This window comes from Poromitra crassiceps (genome assembly GCF_964638095.1).
Source record: "Poromitra crassiceps genome assembly, chromosome: 3".
NCBI classification, from domain to species: domain Eukaryota; kingdom Metazoa; phylum Chordata; class Actinopteri; order Beryciformes; family Melamphaidae; genus Poromitra; species Poromitra crassiceps.
The window spans coordinates 46,289,560-46,317,124 of NC_139625.1; the positions used below are offsets into that span (position 1 = coordinate 46,289,560).

Consider the following 27,565-nt stretch of genomic DNA (forward strand, 5'->3'; position numbering starts at 1 on the left):
GATCCGTATCACGTGCTCCCCGCTAGACCAACCGGGTGGCCGCTTTTCTGAGGAGTCAAAGTAAATAGACAAGATGGCAGCCCCCTCGTCCTCTACATTGAATGGGGAAGAAGAGGAATGTCGAGCTATAGCTCATTCAAAACTACGTAAAAAATTCAAGAAACGATGCTATATGCATCTCGTGTCAGTAAGGAAAGAGGGAGTAAAAGATTTGACCAGTACATGGTGGGAAACATTTAGAAACATCGCCAAACGGTGGCTTGCCTTGCAAGGGGACAGTCAGAAATAGCAGAGTCGTATAAACATTGCATAGAAATCGACTTTGAGAATGTTCCTGAAGATGCTGGGTTCCACTCAACATGCTACACACGCTTCATTGATAAAAAAGCGTTTGGATGCGGCCGAGAAAAGGCAAACACCACAAGGACCATCTGGTACAGGCTGGTTTTCAGCAGGTAGGTAAAACAATCGCACACATACACACACACACAATCAGAGTCTTGGAAAGCTACTTTGAAAACATGCGAAGCTACGTGTGACAGGCTATATATGAAATAAAATCTAATAGTCTATATAAAAGCACAATGGCAGCAAAAACATGCCTCTCTTGAGTATGTAATAGTTGACACCCAACACATTTAATGTTATTGTAGTTGTCAAATCTGGGTTCTTCTGGGTTGTGTTTTATCAGACAAATAAACAGTAAAGACTCCTAGGATTAGGGCAAGAATATCAGGACAAGCCAAGCCAATCAGAGCCAGCTAGGCTGTGTATCTTGTCAATAAGTACAGTAACATTATTGGGATCCTGGCCTTCACGGTCTAGGCTGCCTTACAAAGCGACCAGGACCAAAGAAAAACGGGTGATTTGTAAATGGATTTACCATACCTATACTACAGTATATGGATCACACTAACAGCGTCAGGAAATAGGGGGCACTATTTTGGCCATTAGGGTAATAAAATAGCCCCTAATTGTTATGTATTTTTTCAAAGGTCAGTTGCTAAAAGCTGAAGAAAGATGAAGGAAGACACTAGTATTCTCCTTCATATTCGAGACAAAGACTGTGTGTCCTTGGAGGTGCGGTACCACAAGAATTGTTACCGACAGTACACCAGATTCTTGATGAGGACTACTCCTGACACCTCAGAAGAAAAGTGAGTATTATATTCCTTTATTATCAATTAGTAATTGCCTCACATTATTGCAGATTTAAGAAGTAAAGCATTGACCATCTACATCAGGGGTCTAAAACCTACGGCCTGGGGCCCAGAACCAGCCTGCCAGAATGTCCAATCTGGCCCATAGGCTGACTTTGTGTTGTGATGTGTAGCTCATCATTGCACTGAGAATCCTTCAATCAAATGTGTAAGGCAGGTTTCAGGATCAATTTGAATATTAAGTAGCATACAGTATTCATAATCTGTAAATCACAAAATGTATTTCTGGTGCCCTTGAAAATGTGTTCTTAAAATGTGGAGGTGTTGTTATTTATAAAGGTTATAGTGCCCACTTGAGACCAAATTGGGTTCCAAGTGGCCCATGGACTAAAATGTGTTTGACATCCCTGAGACATAGGCCCCTATCGTTGCATCGGCCTAGTTTCTACGCCGAGCGCCTGGCGCAGTGGGCGTGGACCAGCGCACTTGATATCTTGGTCTTGGCGCTAGACGCAGCCTAAAGCATTACAACCATGCCTTTTAAGCGTAAAATTATGCACCGTCATGCTCATTGGATAAGTGCAATAAACGAATCGCACGCTTGCCTTTTAAGCTCCAATTCCACTGGTCCAGCAAAACCAGACAGAAGCCAGGTGCTCTGCCCCCCCCCCCCCCCCCCCCCCCCCCCCCCCCTTCATCCAGTCTGTCTGTCTCCATATAGGCTATTATTCCATATTATTATTTAGTTTAAATACTGCAAGCATGTAAATAGCTACACTATAGCAAGATCAAAGTGAAAAGAATGTTCTAAAGGCATCAGCTAGAAAAATATAGCCTATCCCTATATGATGAGATTAATTTTATATTGGTGAAAGTTTGTCCAGAACGATATCGTTTTCTCTCCCCTGCTGCAGGTAGAATGATGCACATAAATATACCCTACATTATGTAAAGTCATTGCATAAATGTGTTTTTATTGTAAAACTAAATGTGAAGTAGGGCCAAGTTATTGGAGCGGAAATCACAGTATATAGGCTAGCACATGACAGTAGAAGTGCGTTCCGAAGCGCGTTCCGCTAACACTTATCTAAATCACGTTAAATCGACAAGGGATATATATAGGCCCAGGAGGACATATATGTTTCACTTAGGGTGGTGTTTTAATTTCGATGTTTTATTTGGTCCAATATTGAAATGTTCTACAATTGCAGGCTGTGTTACCATTACACATTATTTTAGATCGACCTTTTATATCTATTTCGCCTCATTTGGTTGCTATTTAGTAGCGAAATGGAGTACCCAATTGCATGCTGGGACATTCACAGGCAGTGAACTTACAACTGCTATTTCCTATAGGACGTGTGTTGTGTCTGTCTGAGCGAGGGAGTCAGAGAGAGACAGTCGTATTGTGCCTGTCAGACTGAGGAGAGAGGGAGAGAGTAACACAGAGAAGGGTGACAGAGGAGAGAGCCAGAGGGGAGGGAGAGAGCCAGAGGGGAGCGCTCCGCGCAGCTGGCGCACTGAATAGGCCTGCTTTTCAAAAGCGCAAAGCGCTAAATTTACGCCAGGTGGGAAGATAGCAGTACGCCGAGATTTAAGGCCGACACGCCCACTTTGGCCCATTCTGGGACTGCGCCACGCCCATTCGGCCTAAAGCGCATTTGGCAGCGTAAAGCCATATTGATATCGTCCCAAAACAGGCGCAAGGCACGTTTTTTTGCGTTTAAGGCCCGTTTTAGCGCCGAAGGCCTGTGGGAGAATAGGGCCCATAGTCTGTACATTGTCTGTCTGTAGACAATCTACACAATCATATATATTTTCCATTTTAATGTTTTCTTTCAGAAATGAGTCCTTCGATGCCAGCTACAAGATCTTTTGTGAAGGATCATCCGCGAAAGGATCATCGTAAACCAAGAGGTGCTGAGAATGAACCAGCTACGAAAGATGTTTCTATATCTTGTGAAGAAACATCAAAATCTTGATGCTTCAAACTACAGCTAATTTTAAATAGTGGCTCTTTGGCAGCTCTAGAAAAAATATTTATTCAGTACAAATTTTCATTTGTATTTCTTTCAAAAAAAAAATCGATATAAGATAAGAAATATATTGATTTTGCATTTCGGGATATTTTGCAAGTGAAAAATAAGCACAGATTCTGTAGTGTCCCATGGTGCTCGTTAAGGCTGTGTTCATCCTTGACTGACTGACTGACTGAATAAATGACTGACATCGCCCTGTCATGCCCTCGCTTGTCTCGGAGAAATGTATATATTTATTTGTTATGATCAAATTGACTGCCTCGCCTGCCCTGCAGCTCACATACGCAGCCAGCTCGGTCGCTGCTGCGTGGCTTCGCCTGCTTTACTGGCATGCGCAGCACACAATTGCTCAACTTTGCATCACTGATGACACCACTCACTGATGACATCTGATGACATCACAATGTCTATGACATCATCAGTGCCTATGACACCATCAGTGATGGCATAAGATGACATCATCAGCAGGACAAAAATGTAAACAGAACAGACAGCCCCTTTTATAATGATACTTTATACTTTGTATATAGGAGCACTTTATACTTTGTGAATAGAACAGTATAAACCCCCAATACAATAGGTACAATAGATAAAGCTAACCAAATATTTCAAAGGTGATGATTTTACAAATTCAATCTTTTGGTATCAATATGGCATCAACTCTGCCATTGGTCAGCTTGGCCAGTTACTTTGAAATTGCACAGGGTTAGTTCATACCCTAAAGTGGGTCTCTACCAAGCCCATTTAGAAGTCACCTGTCATGGATTTTTTAAGCAATCATATTGTATAACCTGTATATATGTAGAAGCTGAAACGTGTGTAAAATTGGTTTTCAGTGTGAATATATATATATTGATTCATACCCTTGTGATCATCTTTCACTATATTTTTATGTTGCAGACAGGATACATTGAAGAGGAGGCTGGCCCATGATTTTCCCCAGCAGGTGTTTCACTCCCCCCGCAATCGCAACATGTGCGAGATGGTTTTTGTTGAGACAATGTGCGCAGATAAGTTGATAGACAGGCTACCTCATACAACAGAGTCAACTGAGGTTAGGGCTAACCCTAACCCTAACCCACAGACCCCCAGTTTATATGGTTTTTGTTTCTTTGATTCAAATGTGAATATTTGTATTGCTAGATATGATTTTGTCCAGAATTACATGGCTATCTGTGTCGTAGGTTGATACATGACAGTGCAAATATGATCAAAATATTGTAGTAATCTTTACATTCTCTGAAGTGTTCTTGTAAATGAAACGATGGTGAAATTTGATAATTCATGGATTTTCCATTTTATTTCCTTCCTCTGATTACAGTGTCAACTGAACATTTCGATGTGTAATACAGGTGTGTTTTTCCAAATTGACCATCTGTATGTTTCATTTTGCTTGGTGTCAATCACTGAAGTTTTAAATTCACAATTGGCTATACTAATGCACAATACTTGTCTTAGATGGTGTAAATTTAACAATGATGAAGTTTGATAATTCATGAATTTGCTGGGGACCTCCTGTAACCCCCTCAAAGACCACTGGTGGTTCCCGGACCCCACGTTGAGAACCACTGTTGTAATGAATGCAAGGCTGAGACATTCAGGGACATTAACACATAATTTCATACCATATTATTGGGTTGATTCTGACTTGTAATGGATCTATTGTAGAATTGACTATTTTTGCACTATTCACAATTAAGGGGGCGAGGGAGCATTTTGATTAATTTCAGCCATCTTGGGCCAAAATGTGCTTCTTTAATTTCCTTCTTCTGATTACACAGTGTCAACTGAACATTTTGATGTATAATACATCTGTGTTTAGCTAAATTTACCATGTGTATATTTAATTTCACTTGGTGTCAATCACTGAAGTTTTAGCGTATTTTGTACAAATTTGCTAGATTTCATGGTCTAAATTCACACTTAGCTATACTAATGCACAATACTTGTCTTAGATGTTTAGGTACATGTATAGGTGTCAGTTTGAGAGATATTTTATGTAGCTCACATGAATAGAAAAGAAGTTACAAGCAAAATTAGCAGCATAATGTTTTTGTTTTTTTTAATTCACATCTATATACAATTATGGGCCGTGACAAAAAACTGCCAGATATTTTGCGGAGAACTTTTAACACAAAGTCTATAAGGGTGCTCTCTCTGAAAAAATGCATTGATAAGTAGTGCCAGGGAGTGGGAACGAAAATCACTTTCTAGGCACTTTTTCTTGGTTCACCTTATGGCCTATATGTCTCTCTGTCTCTGTCTGTCTGTCTGTCTGTCTCGCTCTCTCTCTCTCTCTCTTTCTCTATGTGGAAAATTATAGAACATCCTACCGCCTACAGTTAGGGATCACCCAACGTACATTACTTTTAACACATTCACTGCCAGCCTTTTTTTTTTTACTGTAGGTAGGTTCTGTCAGAGGTTTTTTTTGAGGATTCTGGCTCATTTTACAAGAGCCGAGGATTATTTTCTACTTGGACTTTGTGAACACAAAGTTCACAAAAGTACTAATAGAATGTGTGCTTTCTCTGTCTAAAAGAGTTAGTTTGTAGAGTTAGTAGTTATGTAGATATTAGCCGTTGAGTACAGCATGGTTTCAGCGTCTGAGAGTGAAAGCTGAGATAATCGCAGTTTTGTGAAATTCAATCAAACAGGCAGAACAGTCACTTTAACCATTTATTTTTGGCATCAGTGAGAGATCAGACATCTAAACAATATAGTTCTGAACGCCCTCTCCTTCAAACTCCTCCCTCCGTGGGCGTGTCTGGTGGCTTTCAGCAGCGTTCGTCACAAGCGAGTGTTCTGCTGCTGCTGCTGCTGCTGCGAGTTTGAGCAGCCTCCCTCCCTGGCAGCGAGTGTGGATAGGGCTCACTTGTTTCTTGGGTTTGAGAGCTTTGATGAAGCTTTGTGCGATTCTAGGCTTTATGCTGCGTGTTTCAAAGTGTGTTTTCCACCCAGTCTATTTTTGGAATCCCCCACCGCCAGCTCCCAGCGCGATAATGCACGAAAGTGAAAGCGTTTTCGCCAATCCATTTTACAGTAGAGAATGGTTTCCTCGCGCGTTACCCTACAGTTTTGGCTCTGCTTTTCCTAGTGTGGAGAGCACTGTCGCCACTTAGTGGGTCCGTGGAATGGGTTGTACACGTTCGCTGACTCCAATATTTTTATAGGAGACGTGGGGAGCGTTGATCCACGTCCCACCGTCAAAAAACTTTTTTTTTTTTTTAAGCCGAGATAACTCGTCATTGGCAGTGAACCGTTGGATTCTGTAAGCCGAGATATCTCGTCAATGGCAGTGAACGTGTTAATACGTCATTGGCAGTCAACCGTTGGATTTTTTTTGACGGATTAATACGTCATTGGCAGTGAACGTGTTAAAAGTCATCTGAAGGGATGGCTAAAGGCAAACCAGAACTGTAATCATTCTTAGTCCGACAATCCCATTTTCTCTCCCCATTTTAACTTATGTTCTGTTGTATGTTTGTGTTGTGTATTATGTGTATTTCCTGCACATGTATTGTTCATTGTTTCTGTGTTATGTGTTGTTTTTACCACAATTCCAACCTGCTAAAGGGACAACAGATGGAAATTGGCTATAATCTGGCACGTGTTTGTGTTTAGAAACATTCATTTACATGCACGGTCCCCAAAATAAACAAAATAAAAATCTCTCTCTGTGTGTGTCTCTCTCTCCCTCCCTCTCTCTCACACACTCTCTCTCTTTCTCCTTCATCCCCATCTCTTCGATGGAACTTTCCCCCACCCTCTCTCTCTCTCTCTCTCTCTCCCTCTCTCTCCCCCTTCCTTCCCTCCATTTACTATAATTTTATTTATTCCTCTTTTCTTTTCTTTTCCTCTCCCTCGATCAAGGGGCAACCTCCAGGCTGAACAATTAAGCCAACTGTCTTAAGCCAAGTGCATTATTTCTAATGGCCAGCAGGGGGTGACTCGAGTACCTGCAAAAAGAAGTCCAATAGTAGTACAATGGGAAAATGACCCTACTTCTCACTTGATTTATGACCTCAGTAAACACTTTCTAATGAGTTTATGTCTCAATCACTAGTTTCAAGTCTTCTTCAATACAGCATGAGGTTCATTTAGTAAATTATGGTCCCATTTAGAGTCAACATAGATGATACAGCATATTTTGGGACGTGATTGACAGGTCACCTGTCCAGTGATCGTGCAGCTCGCCGATCATGGACCAATAGCAGGCGGCGCTGCAGCTCTCTGGGAAACCCCTGGTCCTCTGCGTTAGCTGCTTCTGGCTCCAAATAACCAAGATGGCGATGACATGAGGCTTAAAAATGGGAGTCCACAAACCATCACGGTGACATCACGGTGGCTACGTGCATATTCTTACACAGTCTATGGTGGAAACTAACTCTTTGTCTTTATTGCCAATCGTCCGAATGCTGCATTGCAGTTCACCTCGGAAATATCATGTCTACCATATTTAAGAGGTAAGCACATGAATGGCCTTCCAATGTTATATTTACGATACGGTAATGATATGTAATGCTATAGTATATTATAATATATTGTCCAGTATAGGTACATGTAGGCTGGATTTGATGGTAGCCAAGGTGTCTGAGGTGGGGGGCGACCTGTTGTCGGCCAGCCAGTAACTGAGCCGGTGTTTCACTCGACCCTGTATTTTATTAGATCTTATTTTCTTTTATTTATTTTACTTGATTATATTTTAATGTATGTTTTTATTAGGATTTGATGGGTTTATTTTTTAATAGCACAAATTGTCTTTTATTTTATTTTATGCTTATTTTTATTGGTTATTCACTGTGCCCCACTTTCCCATATCATTCTCCCCCCTGCGTGGCAGGCACACCCACGCGTTACCCTCAGACTCTGACAAGTGCTTGTGGCACTCACACTGTTATACACTTACACACATCCAGACATACACACAACAGTACACATTTTATAACAGTCATCATGAGGACCGCAATGGAAATAAGCTGTTAGCTTTATTGCGTTTTTATCCTTTTGATAATGGTGGGCCTGTGTATGTATATATGTATATTGTATATACTGTGTATTCATTATCAATAAAGAACTCAATCAAAAAAAAAAAAACGAGTGGGAAACTGGGAAATTTCAATGATATTCCAAGTTGTAATTAATTACGACTTCCCAACTGGGAAGTAGAAGCTTCCGAGGTGCAGTGAAATGCAGCAAAAGACAACTCTCCATCATCAACAACTATCCATCGTCTACTATGCATCCTTATCTCCTTCCTCCCTTTGTCCCCTCCTCATGTCCTCATTCCCTACCTGGTTCGGGGGTCTCAGAGTGTGATGAGGATGAGGCGGATGACGCCCCGTCCTCGTTGACGGCCCCCTGGGACAGAGACATGCCTCTGCCCGGGGGCAGCTTCATACCCAGCTGCTCAGCCAGCTCCACGTGGTCCCCGGGGTGGATGTAATCAAACACACTGCTGCCTGTCAACTCCACCTGAGAGAGGGAGAGAGAGAGAGAAAGAGAGAGGCGGTGAGTGAGTGAGTGTGTGTGTGTGTGTGTGTGTGTGTGTGTGTGTGTGGGGGGAGAAAAAGACTAAATGTACATTGGAAACTCTCCTGTGATTGGAGGACTTGTTGAAATGTTGCAACATAGCACCGCAGGAATGAGTCCAGAAGTAGCACTTCGGTTCGTAAAGGGGAAAGTGAATGGGCTTTTAGTATGGGGATTTTGGTTAAATGCATGAAATAAGGTCTGTGGTTAACAAAAAGTTTATGGGAGTGGTAATTTGTGTTCAGCAGGATCATCTTCACACAAAAAAAAATGTGTGTTCAGAAAATTTGCAAAATGAGACGCAGCTTTTCTTTCTCATGGAAATGAACTAACTAACTAAATAAATAAATGAATGAATGCAGAGTCCTTTCACCTTAAAGACTCGCATTAGCCCAGATAGAGGCGGATTTGTCTTCGTAAATTGGGGATGATGAGATGGCTGCACGCACGCACGCGCGCACGCACGCACACGCACACACACACACACACACACACACACACACACACACACACACACACACACACACACACACACACACACAATTAAACACACTTCTCAATGGCATACTGTGGCATTTCCTTCCGAAGTGTTAGGGCACGCACTATGGATGTGTGTGTGTGGGTGTGTGTGTGTGTGTGTGTGTGATATCAGGTTTTTGGGGGTCCATTGGGATGAAGGGGATTACATGGGCGTAATCCCTTTAATAAGAAATCCCTTTAAGGCAATTTAGTCCCCTCATAAACTCATCTGGAGCAGAAAGTAATGATTAACAAATGATCACACACAAGCACACACAGCGCAGGCCCTGGTGCACCCTGGGAGTTAGCGTTCATGTTTACACGTTACAGTGCTAATTGGATCTACATTGTTCTTCCTGCAATAACACGCTGACTTTTAATCAATTAAAACTTGGCAGAACTACTTTACATAAAGTCACTGGTGGAGCTAATTACAGAGAGGGAACGAGGATGATGAAATTAGACTTTCAGACAATTACTGCAACAACAATGTTTCTGTGAAAACATGCATTACTGTCATCATATGTACTGTGATATGTGTACTGTAGTTAGTCTAGCATTGTCTGTAAACTGATATAGGCCTAGGCTACTCTACAATCTGTAGCAACACAGTCTCTTACTCCTAGCGAGTGTTGGGAGTGACTATAGTTATTAAACAGTCACTAGTAATCCAACTAATTACTTTGTCAAATTTAGTAACTCAATTACAATTAGTGAAATGGGCTAGTTGAGTAGTAGGAACTAAATTGAAAATAATAAACAGTTGTGTATTTAGTGTGCTATTACATGTGAAACATGGACTCTGAACAAAGACGATGTTAGAAGACTGGATGCTTTCCAGATGAGATGCTACCGGAGTAATGGAGCATGTTAACCATCAGGTGGCACCACATGGTGACAAACATAGAAGTGATAAACAGAGTGAAACTTGAAAGTAAACTGCGGCAAATCTTAATGAGGAGGAAGATGGGTCTTTTTGGGCACATTTGTCGCGTGGATGACCATCGACTCATAAAGACAGCAACCTTTAGCATGACTGGAGCAACAAGAAGAAGGGGCCTACAAGACGCTGAATTGATGACATCAATGACAGCGAGGTGTTTCACCCACAGGAAGTAGTGCATGGGAGGATTACACTATTCCCCCCAGTTCCCCTCCCCTGGAATAGGTGCCCCAACCGGCCAGAGGAGGCGCTAGTGCAGCGACCAATCTACTGCTTGTTCTCTGACTGGTATACAGTCATATGCAGGCAACAGTCTACAGCTTGTCTGAGTTCCTGATGTCTGCACTGTGCAACTATAATTGTTGTCAATGTGTTCCTGCATCAATGCTAGGAAGACGCGTCGTACTTGGCAAATATCGTGTTTCTGATTGAACACATGCAGTTTGTGCCAATGTACCTTTCCCCCCTCAGTGTTGGAGATGTATTGCAAGCTGGCCGCTTTAATCAATGGGAAACATTGGCAGACTGGGCTACTTTACATCATGTTACCCTTGCAGCCAATTACACAGAGGTTGGCCAAGTGATTTAATAGCATTACACCTGGTCCTGTTTTTTCAGTGTCTTGTCTTTATGAGACAGTGGACTGAGACTGGAGAGAGAGAGGGGGAAAAGGAAAGGGCAAGGGAGAGAAAGGGAGGGGCGGGGGAGAGGTTGTGGGGTTCAAATCCATGATCCTCAGGTCGCTGTTTGGTTCAGAAACAGTGGGCTAGCGAGCTAGCCTAGGAACTAGCCTATAGCTCCTAGCTCTGTTTGTGAGGCCAATGCTGAAGTAACTTAAACTTGGATTCTATCAAATGGCCTGCAGGGGGCGACTCCACTGGCTGCAAAAACGAAGTCCGGTTACATGGAAGTGAATGGGAAAATGGCTATACTTCTCACTTGATTTATGTCCTCAGTAAACACTTTCCTAATGAGTTTATGTCTCAATCAATAGTTTCAAGTTTCCTTCAATACAGCATGATGTTCATTAAATTATGGCCCCATTTAGAGTCAAATAGACCGATGGTTCTCAAACTTTTTTGGCCTCAGTACCCCTCAGTTCCCTGATTTCTGAATCCAAGTATATACCCGACTACAACATTTTGCTTAGAAAACGGCAAAAGAAAACTATAACATATGATGCAATGAATGAATGATCACCCACCTTTTGAAGAATATAACAAATAAGAAATGGAGTGAAAGAATTGCAATTAGTGCCTCCTTAGCAGATTTATTTTAACGTTTCATTGATTTTCATGATTTTTCTTACATTTTTACATTTTCTCATTTCTCTCAAGTAGGGGAGAGTGGGGTGAGTTGTGCCACTTTTTACTTGAGGTGTCTTTAAAGTGAGGGCATGACAGTAATGCCTCCAACTACAATATGTAAATATATTTCAGGATGTTGTGCACCACTGGGAACACTCCCTTTGGATCTTAAATAAACTGTTAAAAAAATATGGCTATTCTTAAAAAAGCGGTCTCTTGGCACAACTTGCCCCCGGTGCGGGGTAAGTTGTGCCTTTGGAGAGAATACGTTGGGGTAAATTGTGCCATTGATTACTGAAGTAAAACAGAACATTTTCATCTCATATACTGTAATGCTATATCAAAGTAAGACAAAATAAAGATAACACTAAAGTCCAGTGTACTATAACAGGGTTAAACAAGGCTAAACGGTAGCAGCAGTTGACCTACATATTTAACATTTTCAGAAATAAAAATTATGTTCAAAATGAACAAAATCAACTATCACAGAGCCAGGCTACACTTGCCAATACTGCAATATTCTTCAACAAGGTCTATTTAAACATTTAAGAACAAAATGAAATAACATTTCACTAAATCAACTGCAACTGCACTGACACAACTTAACCCAGGCCTTTTGGCACAAATCACCCCATCCCCACCATTTTAACAAACTTGTATCATATAGCTGGTTTGGAGCTAACATCATGCTAACAGTATAGCCTCATATTGTAGCTTACTAAAACACTAACACATGTGTGAAATGTTTTCAAGCTTGTCTATAATTGTTCAGACACAACAATCAATAAACCTTGATCATAAAAAATTTACTTTGAGAGGCAAAAAACAGTTTTTTGAACTTAAATGTGCTTAGCTCTTGTGCCATCTGCCTCCCTTCTTTGCAGAGTGAGTAAAATGGATGCCTCTTCAAAAATGTGTGGTCACATGACCAATTTCTTCTATGGTTTTCTAGATACAAGGGGTGGCACAACTTCCCCACTGGCACAACTCACCCCACTCTCCCCTACTCTCTGTAGTAGCTCCACATGCCCCTAGGGGTATGCATAGTCCAGTTTGAGAGTTTTGAGGGTTTTGAGGCTTGCTTGACACTGGTCACCTGTCCAGATCAGGGACTAATTATAGCGGCTCTTCTCGTCCAAATTCACGTCACTTCTGGCTCCAAATAACCAAGACGGCGACAGTGGCTGCCAACCTCTAGCCTTCAAAATGCGAGTCCAAAAACCAATGGGTGACGTCATGGTAGCTACGTCCATATATTTATACAGTCTATAATCAGAACATGTTGTGCAGAGAAATACAGTGCGCGGCAGGTGTAGGAATATGGACGTTGTACGGCTGAGAAAATGTAGTGCCAAAGGAAAGGTTACTTTTGCGGCAAGGTAAAATGTTGTTAATAGCATACACTTAAACTGATATAGATTTGTTTAGGTGGGCCTTCTTTTAGGAGACTAAAATATGTTTTGCTACTGTCCCCTCCCACAGCAACTTTGCTGCTTTGCTTCTGTTCTCCAAACTGGGAGCACACTGACCAGCATCTACTAAGAAATGTAACATTTGGACATTTCTGAACAAAAATATGTAGCATTTTTACATTTCTAGATACATGAATAATTAACATCATAGGCAGTGACCTCCACACTCTATAAAGTACTGTAATGACAGTCAGATGTTTACAGTCAAAGTCATGGTAGGTAGGGAGAAGGGGTGGATTTTGGCAGTCCCGTAGCGTCCCCACCTTGTAACTCTCTTGTCATGAGAGTGTTGGTTTGAATCCCGACCCAAACCATGACTCTAACCCCAACCAAGTTGCTTTTGTTGCCTAAACCCAACCAAGATGTTTTACTTGCCGGGCCGGTAGCCGCGAGTCGTGGTTGCTGAGGCTCCCGCAACTCACTAATGGGGTGAGTCGTAACCAAGAAGTAGTAGTGGATTACATGGCAGTAACCAGGAAGAGCCGGGGTCTCTGCTGGAGGACCAAAATGTCCATAATTTTACATTTTCATGGAAGGAAATGTAAAATATTAACATTTCTGTGGAACGTACAATGCAGACATTTTATCCTGGCAATTGGGTTACATTTACACAAACACAAGATCTCAAGTCAAGAGACTTTAGAAACCTTTTCAAGTCATCAAAGTACAAGTCAGAGTGAAGTCCCAAGTCAGCAGAACCCAAGTCTCAAGTCATGAGTGTAGACCCAGCTCCCTTCTGGCTGGAATCATAATGGTTCAAAACTGATTCAATGAATAACAATGAGCACAATTAAAGCAGAAGAGCGCTGCCGCTATCAGAGGCGGCGGCCATGACCTCTGATGAAAAGTCCCATGATGCTCAGCGGGAGTCTTGGCGTTGTTTGTCTGTTTAGCGTCTTCAGATTAAACTTATTAAAACACAGCCAAGACGCTGTGTTATCACCCCGCACGCCCTCCAAGACAAGGACATCAACTGACAAAACAATATCATAATGACTGTGATAAGCATGATGAACGTCTGGACAGAGAGAGAGAGAGAGAGAGAGAGAGAGAGAGAGAGAGCCTGTGACTTTTTAAATGTTAATGAGCGTGCCTGTACAGGTGTGTGTGTGTGTGTGCGTGTGTGTGTGTATGTGTGTGTGTGTGTGTGTGTGTGTGTGTGTGTGTGTGTGTGTGTGTGTGAGTGTGTGTGTGTTGATGGAGGAGCTTCTGTCCGCTGTGCTTCCAGACACCAGAGGGGAAGGAGAGACAAAAGATGGAAATTAAGTAAAAATACTATTACTACAACTAGTACCTACAACAACAACAACTACTACTACTACTAATACTACTACTACTACTACTACCACCACCACCACCACAACTACTACTACTACTACTACAACTATTAAAATGTTAACCTTAAAATAAATCTGCTCAGGAGTCACTAATTGTACCTCTTTCACATGTCTTATTTTCTAATGTTATATTCTTCAAAAGGTGGGTTATCATTCATTCATTGCATCATATGCTAGTTTTCTCTTGCAGTTTTCTAAGGAAAATGTAGTCGGGGAAAGGGGGTATTCGGATTCACAAATCAGGGAAAGGGGGTACTGAAGCCAAATCCTCAGGTCAGGTCAAGGTTAGGGTTAGTGTAGGGGTAGGACCATTGTCCATCTTGAAAACGATTATTGTTGTAGTACCCCAGTATAAGGTTGAATGGCCACACCACTATGGGTGCCTCTGCTGATCTGGGGAGAGCTGTAGACCAGACTTCTCACTTCAAGCCCGGAAAAGGTTTTGTGTATTTAAAGTAGGCTAATCCGCATGTGAGCTCAACGCTTTCCATGGTGCTGATTGCTCATTTTGGAGTCAATTGTCAAGACTTTCTCTAATGTAGATATTTACAGCAATAACACCTCACATTTGCTATAACTATACAGCAAATGTACTCAAGGCTACCACAGCTTTAGAGAATGCTTAAAGCCCCCCTCCAGTCAGTTTTTCATACCTAGTATGTCACCGTTGGTGTTCTATGAAAATGTTCATGAGCATGCGCTGTATCAACGCATGTCACCATTGTGCCAAAGAGCTTACATGTACATTGATAGCAACTGAAGCCTAATAGTTTGTTCCAATGCAACACAATAACTGCAGGCGCTGTTGTAAAAGAAGCAGAAGAGCGTCTCCTCTTGTCTTCACTCTCCTCTTTGACTGGAAATACTGGAATATCAAAAATACTGGAATCAGTTACGCCGCCATTACAGTCTCCCTGCATCGATAAAAACATTCTTTTCAGCCTGAGGCACATCATCCTCAGCTACAGGTAGGACCTGCGCATGGCGGCCCTGCGTCGTGCCAGTGCCATCTTGAAGAGCCAGAAGCCCATTGTGGTCAAGAAGAAGTGCACCAGGGCTGCCAAGACCGCATAAACGGATTCACGTGGTATAATAAATAAAGGCTTTTTGTTTGAAAAACACACCAAAAAAAAAAAAAAAATAGAACAACCGCAACGCGGATCTTATGCCTCCGCCATTAGTTAATTCTTGAGTCCAAATCGCCATTTGAGGCAAATTGGAAGAAATTCCGTCAAGGCGCTCCTGAGATGTTGCATTACAGAGCTTGGACATTGGGTGTGTGAGGTCACAGTTACCTTGAACTTTGACCACCAAAATGTAATCAGTTCATCCTTGAGTCCAAGTGGACGTTTGAGGCAAATTCGAAGAAATTCCATCAAGGCATTCCTGAGATATCGCGTTAACAAGCTTAAAAATGGCATTCGAGAGGTCACAGTGACCTTGACCTTTGACCTTTGACAACCAAAATGGAATCAGTTCATCCTTGAGTCCAAGTCGATGTTTGAGCCAAATCAGAAGAAATTATATCAAGCCGTTCTTGAGATATTGCGTTAACGAACTTGGGAATGGCGTTGGAGAGGTCACAGTGACCTTGACCTTTGATCACCAAAATGTAATCCGTTCATCCTTGTGCCCAAGTCGACGTTTGAGCCAAATTGGCAGAAATTCCATCAAGCCGTTCTTGAGATATCGCTTTAACGAACTTGGGAATGGCATTCGTGAAGTCACAGTGACCTTGACCTTTGACCCCGACAATGTAATCAGTTCATCCTTGAGTCCAAGTCGATGTTTCAGGCAAATTTGATGAAATTCCATCAAGGCATTCCTGAGATATCGTGTTTACAAGCTTGAAAATGGCGTTCGAGAGGTCACAGTGACCTTGGCCTTTGACCTTTGACCATCAAAATCGAATCAGTTCATGCTTGAGTCCAAGGCGATGTTTGAGGGAAATTTGATGAAATTCCGTCAAGGCATTCCTGAGATGTTGCGCTAAGAAGCTTGAAAATGGCGTTCGAGAGGTCACAGTGACCTTGGCCTTTGACCACCAAAATCTAATCAGTTCATCCTTGAGTCCAAGTCGATGTTTGAGGCAAATTTGATGAAATTCCGTCAAGGCATTCGTGAGATATCGCGTTAACAAGCTGGAAAATGGCGTTTGAGAGGTCACAGTGACCTTGACCTTTGACCACCAAAATCTAATCAGATCATCCTTGAGTCCAAGTCAATGTTTGAGACAAATTTGATTAAATTCCATCAAGGCATTCCTGAGATATCGCGTTAAGCTTGAAAATGGCATTCGAGAGGTCACAGTGACCTTGACCTTTAACCTTTGACCACCAAAATCTAATCAGATCATCCTTGAATATAAGTCGATGTTTGAGGCAAATTTGATGAAATTCTGACAAGGCGTTCCTCAGATATCACATTAACGAACGTCGTACGGACGGACGTACGAACATACATACGGACGGACGGACAACCCGGATCCATAATGCCTCCGGCCTGGCTATCGCTGGCGGAGGCATACAAATCATTATTTTAGAGCCACAATATTGTTATAAATATCAACAACTAGCCAACATATATCAACGCTCGTGGGCTTTATGGAAAGAGCATGACTCGAACTGGTTGACACTTGAAACTGGTGATTCAGTGGTGTTTTATTGCCATGTAACTAACGTAGCTCACAGCTAACAGCTAGCTAACGCCAGCTATTTGATGTCAAATGTATTATCTGAATATCATACGTCACTCGGTAGACAACCTAATGTCTGACGTCATCACCCGTTTTTACTGTACTAACAGCTTATTTTTAGGACTCTGAGCTCTGAATCAGGTTATTTGTCAACAAAATACATTGGGAAACACTGTGGCTAATCAGCAGAGCAGGAAAAAACACAGTAACATGAAATCCACGGGTCTCTGCGGTGATAGGAGAGTGCTTTAACCTCTACACTACCCAGACACCCTCGATACGACTTTTTCATGTCCGATACCGATAACACAACCAGGAGTATCTGGTTAAACTTAAACAACTACGCTGTTACATAGTGTACACATACAATGTCTCAACATTCCCCACACACACTTCAAAACAGTAAAAATCTTGGTGTGACTTTGCAGAGTACTAATCAAATAAATTGAATTTGGCTTGTGGGTTGAGAATTAATCACAGCATTAAACATTAGCTAAGTGGGGTAATATTAGAAGTTTGATAGTGCATAATTACTACGGTATGAATGATTCATTGCCCAGGCTGCAGAGAGAGAGAGAGAGAGAGACACACACACACACACACACACACACACACACACAGATACAGAGAGGGAGAGCGAGATGAAAAATCAAGATGATTTCTGAAATCTTAATTGTTTTCAGACAGATGATGTGATGACAGGCTGGAAACATTTCATATTTCATATCACAAATATTATATTCTTAAAAATCCTCTCAAGAAATCATATTGGATGTATGAAATATATTTAAAAAATATATAATACATTCAACATTAAATTCAATATATAAATCAATATAAAAGTTGGGAATAGATTTGTCTGTTTCTAGACTATTTCCCACACTTTTACACATGTGCTAGCCGTCTTTTAATTGATTCTAATTTGAAGTTTTTTCTCTTTAATTTAAATTCATAACATCGCTGTTCACTGTCCAGTCAGCACATCATACACCACACACGCAAATGCACACACGCAAATGCACACACACACACACACACACACACACACACACACACACACACACACACACACACACACACACACACACACACACACACACACACACACACACACAATTGAGCTCCAGGACTCTCTCCTTGTCAACAGTTCTTAGAATGACAAATGAACAATCTATTATGAAGTGTTTGCCACTAGTGTGTGTGTGTGTGTGTGTGTGTGTGTGTGTGTGTGTGTGTGTGTGTGTGTGTGTGTGTGTGTGTGTGTGTGTGTGTGTGTGTGTGTGCATGCACGTGTGTGTGTGTGTGTGTGTGTGTGTGTGTGTGTGTGTGTGTGTGTGTCAGCCAGCCTCTGATAGATGGTGATTTATTAGGCAAAACAAAACAGAACGCTGAAAGCAATCACATCATCTGGGGCGATCCACATTCACCAGACAGAGAGAGAGAGAGAGAGAGGAGTAGTAAAGTGAGAGACTAAAACAGGCAGGAGGTATGATAGATGGATAAAAGAGGTAGGAGAGGAGGTGAGGATGGCAAGAAGGAAGGACGTATAGAGGGAGATAGGAAGTGAGACAGAGAGTGGTAGGAGAGAGGGAAGGATAAATAGAAGGGGGAAGGAAGGATGGAAAGAAAGAAGGTGGGACGGAGGGCAGGAAAGGAAGAGAGGGACATTGTCACTACTTGATCTGAGTCGCTGGGAGATCTGAGTCGCACATGCTCATTGTTGCTGTCAACCTGCGCTTAGTCTGGTTTTACGACATGTTAGCTGATAGCTAATAGCTGATAGCATCTTGGGGGCAGTGGTGGCCCAATGGTTAGAGAAGCGAGCTTGGGACCGGAAGGTCGTCGGTTCAATCCCCAGGACCGGCAGGATAAATCTGGCTGGGGAAAGTGAAAAGGCAGTGCTTGCCCCTCCCCAGAGAGTTCCCCAAACTTTTGAGTAGCCAGTCAGATCGAAAAAGTAGCCGGCTTATGTTCGCGGCGTTTGTTCTAGTGGTCCTTTTCCCAATTAATAAACAAACCTCAAATGTGTATCCATGAGTGTGACAATTGAAGTAATACAAATAAACATTCTTATAAAAGGCCCAATGCTCAATTTAATTATAAATAAAACAATATAAAACACAAACAGGCAATGTACAGTATATTTTTAAGAACACCGAAAATAATAATAACTGTGTTTGTTTCCCACAGGATCTGGAGAGATTGTGGTGGGTGGACCTTGCTAGGACCCCTTTGAAGTACTGAAGCACAGTGGTTCATTATAAATATTATATGAAAAGAGATAAAAGTGGCCCTTAAATAAATGCATACATTTCTAAATCAAACTTTGAAAACATCCACGAATTAGAATCAGCCTGCTCCTGAAGAGATCCAAAATAGTTAAATGGCCTACCAAGCCCTTAATTGTGTGGTTTACAATTGCAAACACAAACAGTTGCTCCGTGGTGGCTTGACCACCAGATGTCCCTAAACAACAGCTGACATTTAACCGACAGGAGTGGTGATGCTGCCAAAAAGTGAACCATTGGCGATTAATTCCACTCAAAAGTTGACCGCAACCTGCCAAATAGTAGTCACTAGTAGTAGTCACGGTAGCGTTAATCGCTGGAAAGGCAATAAACAGAGAGAGAGAGAGAGATAAAATGCCAGCGTTCAAAGTCTTGTTCACTCGTATTCAGCAAGCTAGCTAGTTAATCATTTTAACTTAGCCCAACTCATAAAAGCTGCGGTTTGAAGGGCCTAATATTTGAAATGCATGATGGAACTGATGCTGACATGGACGAGTGGGACTGGGAGAGTGAAAGTTAATCCGAGCCGACAGGAGACCGCACATGAAGCGCTTGGTAGATAATTTTTGTCAAGTCAATGTAACGTTAGTTAGGACCAAAGAACATTATTAACCATGTAATCGCTAATTAAGTTATTTCATCTCAAAAGCTGAATCAGAACACGTTAATTACGTAGCTTGCTTACCTTAGCCTACATGTTTTCACCGTCAAGGTGGGATGACACAGGTGTGAGTTGAAGGTTGAAAACTGAAAAACGTGCGGAAATATGGCCGTGCTCTGCGCACATACATGACGATTGTGTTTGTGTGTGTGTGACTGGCTCCGAGGACCGAGTCCCGCAGATTTGTGCAGTTAATACAGCCTGCCTGCCTCAACTCACTAAAAATTAAGTTACCAGCCTGTGGTGGAAAAATTGAAGTTCCATTGGCATTTCATAATCAATAAGCTATAATTGCATAACACATCATGAATTGGTATGAGTTATTAGTCATGCATTACACACAGGCAGACACATCAAGGATTTCTCCCCTGGATGAGGAGTGGTAAATTCCATTCTATAACACAGACAATTAGAATTTCCACTAGCCAAAATGTTTTTCTTGAAATAAACGAAATAAACAGTATGAGTGGGTTAATTTAAGCATAAGTATCAATAAGTGGCCTGGGATTCTCAAAGCCTGTGTTGAGGGTCACACAAACAAAAATGCAATCTTGAAGCTAAATAAATCCAAAACTAACAAGTTAATTATTTACATTTTTACTTCAATGTAGAACAGTCATTTCTTACACATGAGATTACTTTTAGCCTTTTAGTCATAACGATTATTGAAAGATATTCCATATTCCATTGACCAGAATGACATGAACATTTGGACACTTATTCAGAGGGTATCTTGTATGTTGCGTTCAGGTGTACTCTCATTTCTTTATTTATTTTTATTATCTATGAAGTAGCCGGTAGGCCAGAGGCGAGTAGGCGGAGAAATAGCCGCCTGCCGGGGCTTGGGGAACTCCCTGCCTCCCTCATTACCACCACCGAGGTGCCCTTGAGCAAGGCCCTTAACCCCAACTGCTCCTGTGGAGCTGATCAGTGGCCAGCAGATCAGACTGTGGTTGTACTGGTCAGCTTCCAGGTGTGAATGTGTGTGGGAATGTATACAGTGCGCTCCTGAAAAAGAGAGCATTGCTCTCAGTGAGACTCCCCCTGTATAAATAAAGGTTAAAAAAAAAAAAGCTTTGGTGAAATGAAGTAGTATAGTTATGGAATTATATTTATAGCTTTTTTATGTGTTTTTTTTTATCTTTATTGAAAAACAGACAAATGTACATTAGAACAGTCATGTGGTCATAAAAAATAAAAATAAAGATGGACATACGAATGATAGTACATATTACTGTAGAAAATCATGTAACAATGAAAAGAGAAGAGAAACAATAAATTATTCCTTTTTAAATAATTTGACAGTTTTATTACTTTTATTACTATCTACTGTATAAGTTTGAGAGTGTTAAAGTCAAGCTGAACCCAAAAATGACTTTTCTTTTAGTTCAAATACCTGGGTATGCAGTGCACCTATTTAATAATGTATGCCAAAAATAAATCACAAAAATCTAATTTCTTTAGTTTTTCACACTTTTTCACATCAAAAGTTCATTTTTCAAGATTTCATTGATAACAGTAATTTACAGTTTGCTGCTGACGTCACCTAGTACTATCAAATTTCTACCCCATTTCAACCAATCATATCACAACATGGCAGCTGTCAATCAAATCTTCATTTCAGGATAATTTTCTCTTCCAAATGACGGGGAAAATGGCGCCTAGTGCCTGTCATCTGGCAGAATTTCTAGCCCATAAACTAACTACTAACTTGAGCAATTATGCAAACTAAATCAAACGGTAATGTCTAAGAATGCAAAGAAATGTAACTGGCTCGTTAAAAGTCGCATTCCAGGAATATTATTTAATGCAATGGCGATATTGGCACGCGCCTCGCCGCCTCACAGAGAGCCTGGTCGTCAGGGGTTGCCCCTCTGAGATTCCAGGCCGATGTGCTGCACTCTCCGCTCGGCAACACGAAGGCAGCTGGCTGCCTGCGGCTCGCTGAGCTCCACAGCCACTAACCTTGCGTCAGTCAGCAGGCTCTTCCCGAGGGGAGCGCCACAACACGCTTAATCCCACTCGATTTGGAGGCGGAACACGCCAGGATTGGCCAAAGCTCAATCCAGTCCCCAGAATTGTCAAATAAAATCATCGACATGATACTATGACCCGTCACCCGCCTCTCAACTTGTCATCACGTTTGTTTTGTCAGACAAATTATGTTTTCAGTCTGAAACGGACTCAGACGCATGTGACGAATGGGTTCAGCTCGACTTTAATGTAATCATTAAACTCGCAAAGAAATCTTGTGAAGTTGGGGGAAGATTTTATCACTCTGGATTTATGAATATGAAATTTACCATATAAAATCCACAGGTTAACAATGAAGTCAATTACACTATTCTCATGTTCAAAGTAGTAATGGCATGTTTACATTCAATCTTGATGTTATATTTAGTTTTCTCAGTATGTAATCCTGCATTCGAGTCCAGAACGCAAGTGAGTGTAAACAATGGTAAAATAAATTAACAAAATATTCAGGGTCATCACTGCAAAAGTTACATTTGTTATCAATATCTAAATATTTTTGAAAAATATAGGTTTGTTGGATACATACTGTGCAAAACTTTAATCTGTACCTCTTTAATCCTATTATTAATACAGAATCTATGTGGTGAAAGCCATGCTCTCTGCCAGTCAATGTCAGTAAATATGCTGTTCCAGAAAGCCTTCCCTCTAGGAGTAATTAGGGGTTCAAGCCCCGAAGGGGCTGAAACCCTATTGTTTTTCTGCCGGTTTATTCTTCTTCTTCTTCTTCTTCTTCTTCTTCTTCTTCTTCTTCTTCTTCTTCTTCTTCTTCTTGTTGTTCATCTGCCTCAACGCAAATTCCCGTGAGTTGGTAAATGGTAGAGACCTGAAATTTGGCCCAATGACAGATATTGTTGGCTGGTAGGTGCTCAAAAAAGATTTTTCGAATCGGCCTGAAGGTGGCGCTATAATCGACGGTTTTACGTTAAAGGCCATAACTTCCACACCGTTGGTCCGATTTTCAAACTTTTTTTTTCCAGATGTTCAGGTGGACCTGCTCTACAAAGTTGCCATAAGGACCCTCAATGTCCGCCTGGAAAGTTTTTGAGATATTTGGAAAAGTTTGGAAAACACATTTTTGACATCTCCTCCTAGACCGTTGGACCGATTTGCACCAAAATCGCCAGGAAGCATCTATGGAGCAAGCTCTACAAACTGCCTTTTTGAAACCTTTGAAATCTCCTTTCGTTTCGCAGATATTAATCGTTAAAGTTGTGAGAGGGCGTGGCCTCACAGCTAAATTGTCATAACTTCATGACCGATTAAGGAATCTTCACGAAACTTGCAGGAGGTCTTCGGAGACCATCCTAGACCATGTGTGTCAAATTTTGTGCAATTCGACCAAAAGGGGGCGCCATAAAAGCCAGAAATGGGCGTGGCTTAACATAAAAAAGGCTATAACTCCACACCTGTTTGTCCAATGATCGCGAAACTTGTCAGATATATCAAGGAGGATGTCCTAGTCAGAATCAGAAGCTTTGTCATCTGCGCAAGGCTTGAACCCCGCCCATCGCCGCTTGCGGCTATATTTATATATTATTATTATATAATAATTTGTATTTATTTTCATAGAATGCATTACAGATATGTTTATTGTTACATTTATATTCATAGCTTTGATGATCATCTAGTGGAATGGAATTATATCTATCACCACTTTATTAGGTATCCCCACTTTAGGTTGTTTTCTAATGGGGTTGTTTGTTATATCAGTTAGCTAGCCAACTTGCTAACATTAGTGATTCATATAAAATGGCATGGCATGGCCATGGCAACATAAAAGCTTTAGCTGGCTATGTATGCATCACCGGTATACTAATCAAGTGTGAAATTATTATATTTGTCTTTCCAATTGAATATACACATTCACTTGTGGAGGTGAGCTAATGGCTAATAGCTAAGTGGAGGTCTGTGGCATAAACAGTGACTCACATCTACAGCTCGGGCAGTGACAGTGCGCATGCACGACTCACATCTACAGCTCGGGCAAGTGTGTGTGTGTGTGTGTGTGTGTGTGTGTGTGTGTGTGTGAGAGAGAGAGAGAGAGGCAGTCAGAGTAGCCTTAACCCCCAAGTCCACCACCACCCCCACCTCTCTCGAGAGAGACAGAATGTAAGAGATCCTCCACCTAGATCGATCCACCCACACACCCACACATAGACACACACACACACACTTCTGTCTCCGTCTCCCAAATCACTAAAGCTGATTCGACTTGTGTTAGAGCGATAGCCATCACACACACACACACACACTCACCCCCCCACACACACGCACACATGTACGCACGCACGCGCGCGCACACACACACACACAGGCTTAGTCACTCTGTGTTGGTTCAGCGGAATTTACAGCTAGATAGCAAACAGGGTTCACCAGGCCTAGACTCAGTGGCTCAGAGGGCTGCTTGAGGCACACACACACACACACACACACACACACACACACACACACACACACACACACACACACACACACACACACACACACACACACACACACACACACACACACACACACACACACACACACACACACCCCTGTTCTGTATCCCTCTGTGTTTTGAAAATGTGATTTTGTAGTTGTGTCCACTGCAGGCCACCGTAGGCTCTGCCAGAGACTCTGCCGGCTGCTGTAACTTCCACTGGTTCCTTACCAGTAGAGGGGTAGAAGTCACAGATCACTTAAACCCATTTTAAAATGCAAACAATGGCCATACGAGTGAAAGGCAATAGGTCTGACTGAGCATTCATTAATATGTCAGACTGCAGTGAAGAGCGTGCAAATGAGAGGAAGGACACTCAAGAAATGTCTCTGGAGATTTGGCTGGAAGCTTCCACTGTGAAGCCTTCCCACTGCTACGGGCGAGGAGAGACAGAGCTCTGGAGGAGAGAGCTCTGGAGGAGATAGAGAGCTCTGAAGGAGAGAGAGAGCACTGGAGTACAGAGAGAGCTCCGGAGGAGAGAGAGGGCTCTGGAGGAGAGAGAGAGAGCTCTGGAGAGAGTGAGACCATTGGACGAGAGAGAAAGAGCTCTGGGGGAGAGGGAGAGATAGAGCTCTAGGGGAGAAAGAGGGAGCACTCTGGACAGCTCCCTGACTGCTACCAGCACACCTTGGAGAGCAACACACACACAGTCCTAACAGTTTGACCACATGTGGCTACTCCGCAGGGGGCTCTTTATGATTATTTTGTATTTTGACTTGCGGTCATGTTGCAAAATTACAGTTTGCCGTAACTGAACCCCATATAATGTACTAACTAGGGTTCAGTTAGTCTTTAATCTGTTACAGTTACAGCAAAGGCAAACTGACAAAGAAAGCATGCGGATTAAACAATTAAACATTTTCAAAAGCTTTGTGCCCCTTAACACACACACACATGCACGCACACATATATATATATACATACATACATACATACATATATATATATATATATACATACACACACATGTATATGTATATATATATACATACATACACACACACACACACACACACACACACAGTATATACAGGGCTTAAAATCGGGAATCCCGCACATTTTCCCGAATTCCCACATATTTTCAATTTATAAAGGGGGAGTAATCCCGCAATGGTTTGCGCAGACCGATCTATGTTTGTGCGGAACGGTGCATAGCAAGTGAAACGGCTGTCTGTCTGACCCACTGAGTCTGAGCACAGACTGTAGAAAGAGATGCAGGATAGCCAAGCGAATGTGATTGGATGAACGTTTGACACTAGGCCAATCAGAGGCAGAGAGGGGCGGGTCATGCCTTCGCCTAGCCTTCCCCATCATGGGGGGAAAAATATTGCGTCCCTCAGTCCTCTCTCGACATCAACGCTCCTCTGCTGATTTCTCGGTGGATACAGACAGCTGCTTGCAAACATGATAGATCGCTGGCTAAAAAGGAAAACTACATCCTCAGAAGGGGGACCCGCTCAGAAAAAACAAACAGCTGTGAGCGCTGAAGGAGTGCGTGCCCACCGCCCGGGTGGGGTCGTCAAAAGGGCCTTTATGTGTGGAGTTTGCATGCTCTCCCCGTGCCCCCTGGGGGTTTCCTTCATATAGGAACCCCACACCAAAACATGCAATATCCTGGTCACTGAAGTGGTGCCTCCTCTGGTCCTTAGGGGCACCTGTTCGGAGGGAGGGGAACTCGTTGGAATAGCGTGATCCTCCCACGTGCTATGTCCTGCCGCTGAAGCTTTCCCTGTCAGGTGAAAAGAAGCGGCTGGCAACTGCCCATGTCTCGGAGGAAGCATGGAGCCAGTTTCGGCTCTCCCCAGATCGGCAGAGGGTGGAGCAGCAACCAGGATAAATAAATAAAAAATTTGCACCAATGGGGGATAAAAATGGGATAAAAAAATAAATCTGGAAAAAAATATTAAGAAAAGAAAAAGAAAAGAAAAAGCAAACAGGACAAGTCGAAGAACAAGGCACTTCTAGCTGAAACGTCAACACAGAGTAACATCAGTGTCAGTGATGTTTAGCATTATGTTATTGACGATGAAGAATCTGATATTGATAATGACGTTAATAATAACGTTAATCCTCCTTATGCCGAGTGCCAGTGATGTCAACGATGTTGTCGCCACTCAAATGGCGTTTCTCATAAAGCAGCCGTGAAAATCTGGTGGAAGCATTTTCAATCAAAAGTGAAACAACACACAGATGGTTTATAGTCACTAAAATAGAACTCTCCCCAATGCAAAATTCGAACAGGTTTAGTTGCCAGTAATGACAGTAAGAAAGGCAGATGTAGTGAGCAAAGATGGATGATTTAATATTCCATAGCTCTGACCTAACCAGATCTAACTGACATCACTATTGTGAACACAAAACAAAGAACACTTCTAATATAATATGATATTAGTGTTTAATAGAGTGTATCACTCAATACAAAAAAATAAAGGCTTTCATAGAACCAAAAGCCTATGGCTTAGTCTGCAGAAAAAACACGCCAAAAGCCATAGTAATTTAGACTCAGGTGTGCATAAACTACTTCCTTTTTTAAATGTGAAATTACAGTATTATCGATTATTGGACAAGAGAAGCAGGTTGGTTATAGTATCGCCTGAAAAAATCCCCCCCAAAGTCTATAGATCCCCCCAAAAATCTATAAATCCCCCCTATCTGAAGAACATAAGGGGGGAATAGTTTGCAAAGTGAATTTTAAGGCCTAATATATATATATATATATATATATATATATATATTGTAACGTGTTTGGGTAATCCAGGTATTACCTGTATGTGATGTGCAACCTAAGTGTCTGGATCGCAGCTAGGAACTGATGTGTGTGGGTGTGTTCCTAGGGGGAAGGGGATGTATGTGACCAGTGGCCGGGGCGGAGGCAGTCAGGCCAGGGTGGGCGAGCTGACCGGGTGGTTTAGAGCTAGCAGCGAAGCTAGCTGCTAGGAGCGTGTATTGTGAAGACAAGAATAAAGAGCCTGTACCAACTTCAAGTCTCCAGTTCCTTGGACAAATACCCACTTCGTTACATTGGTGCCAGACAGTAAAGCGGTAACGCCTCTGATTCGGCCGAGAGGGGAGAGGGTGAGAAGGAACGGCAAAAGA

At 42.0% G+C, this 27,565-nt stretch overlaps 1 protein-coding gene across 1 annotated transcript in view; it reads right to left on the reverse strand.

The window, feature by feature from the left end:
• npas3 (neuronal PAS domain protein 3) overlaps positions 1-27,565 on the reverse strand; it is a gene marked incomplete at both ends in the record, with an annotated part of 1,009,388 nt that overhangs the window by 196,629 nt on the left and 785,194 nt on the right. Inside the window, one exon of the mRNA XM_083634138.1 lies at positions 8,494-8,674. Coding sequence (XP_083490264.1) covers positions 8,494-8,674 — 181 coding nt within the window. The remainder of the gene's footprint in view (positions 1-8,493; positions 8,675-27,565) is intronic.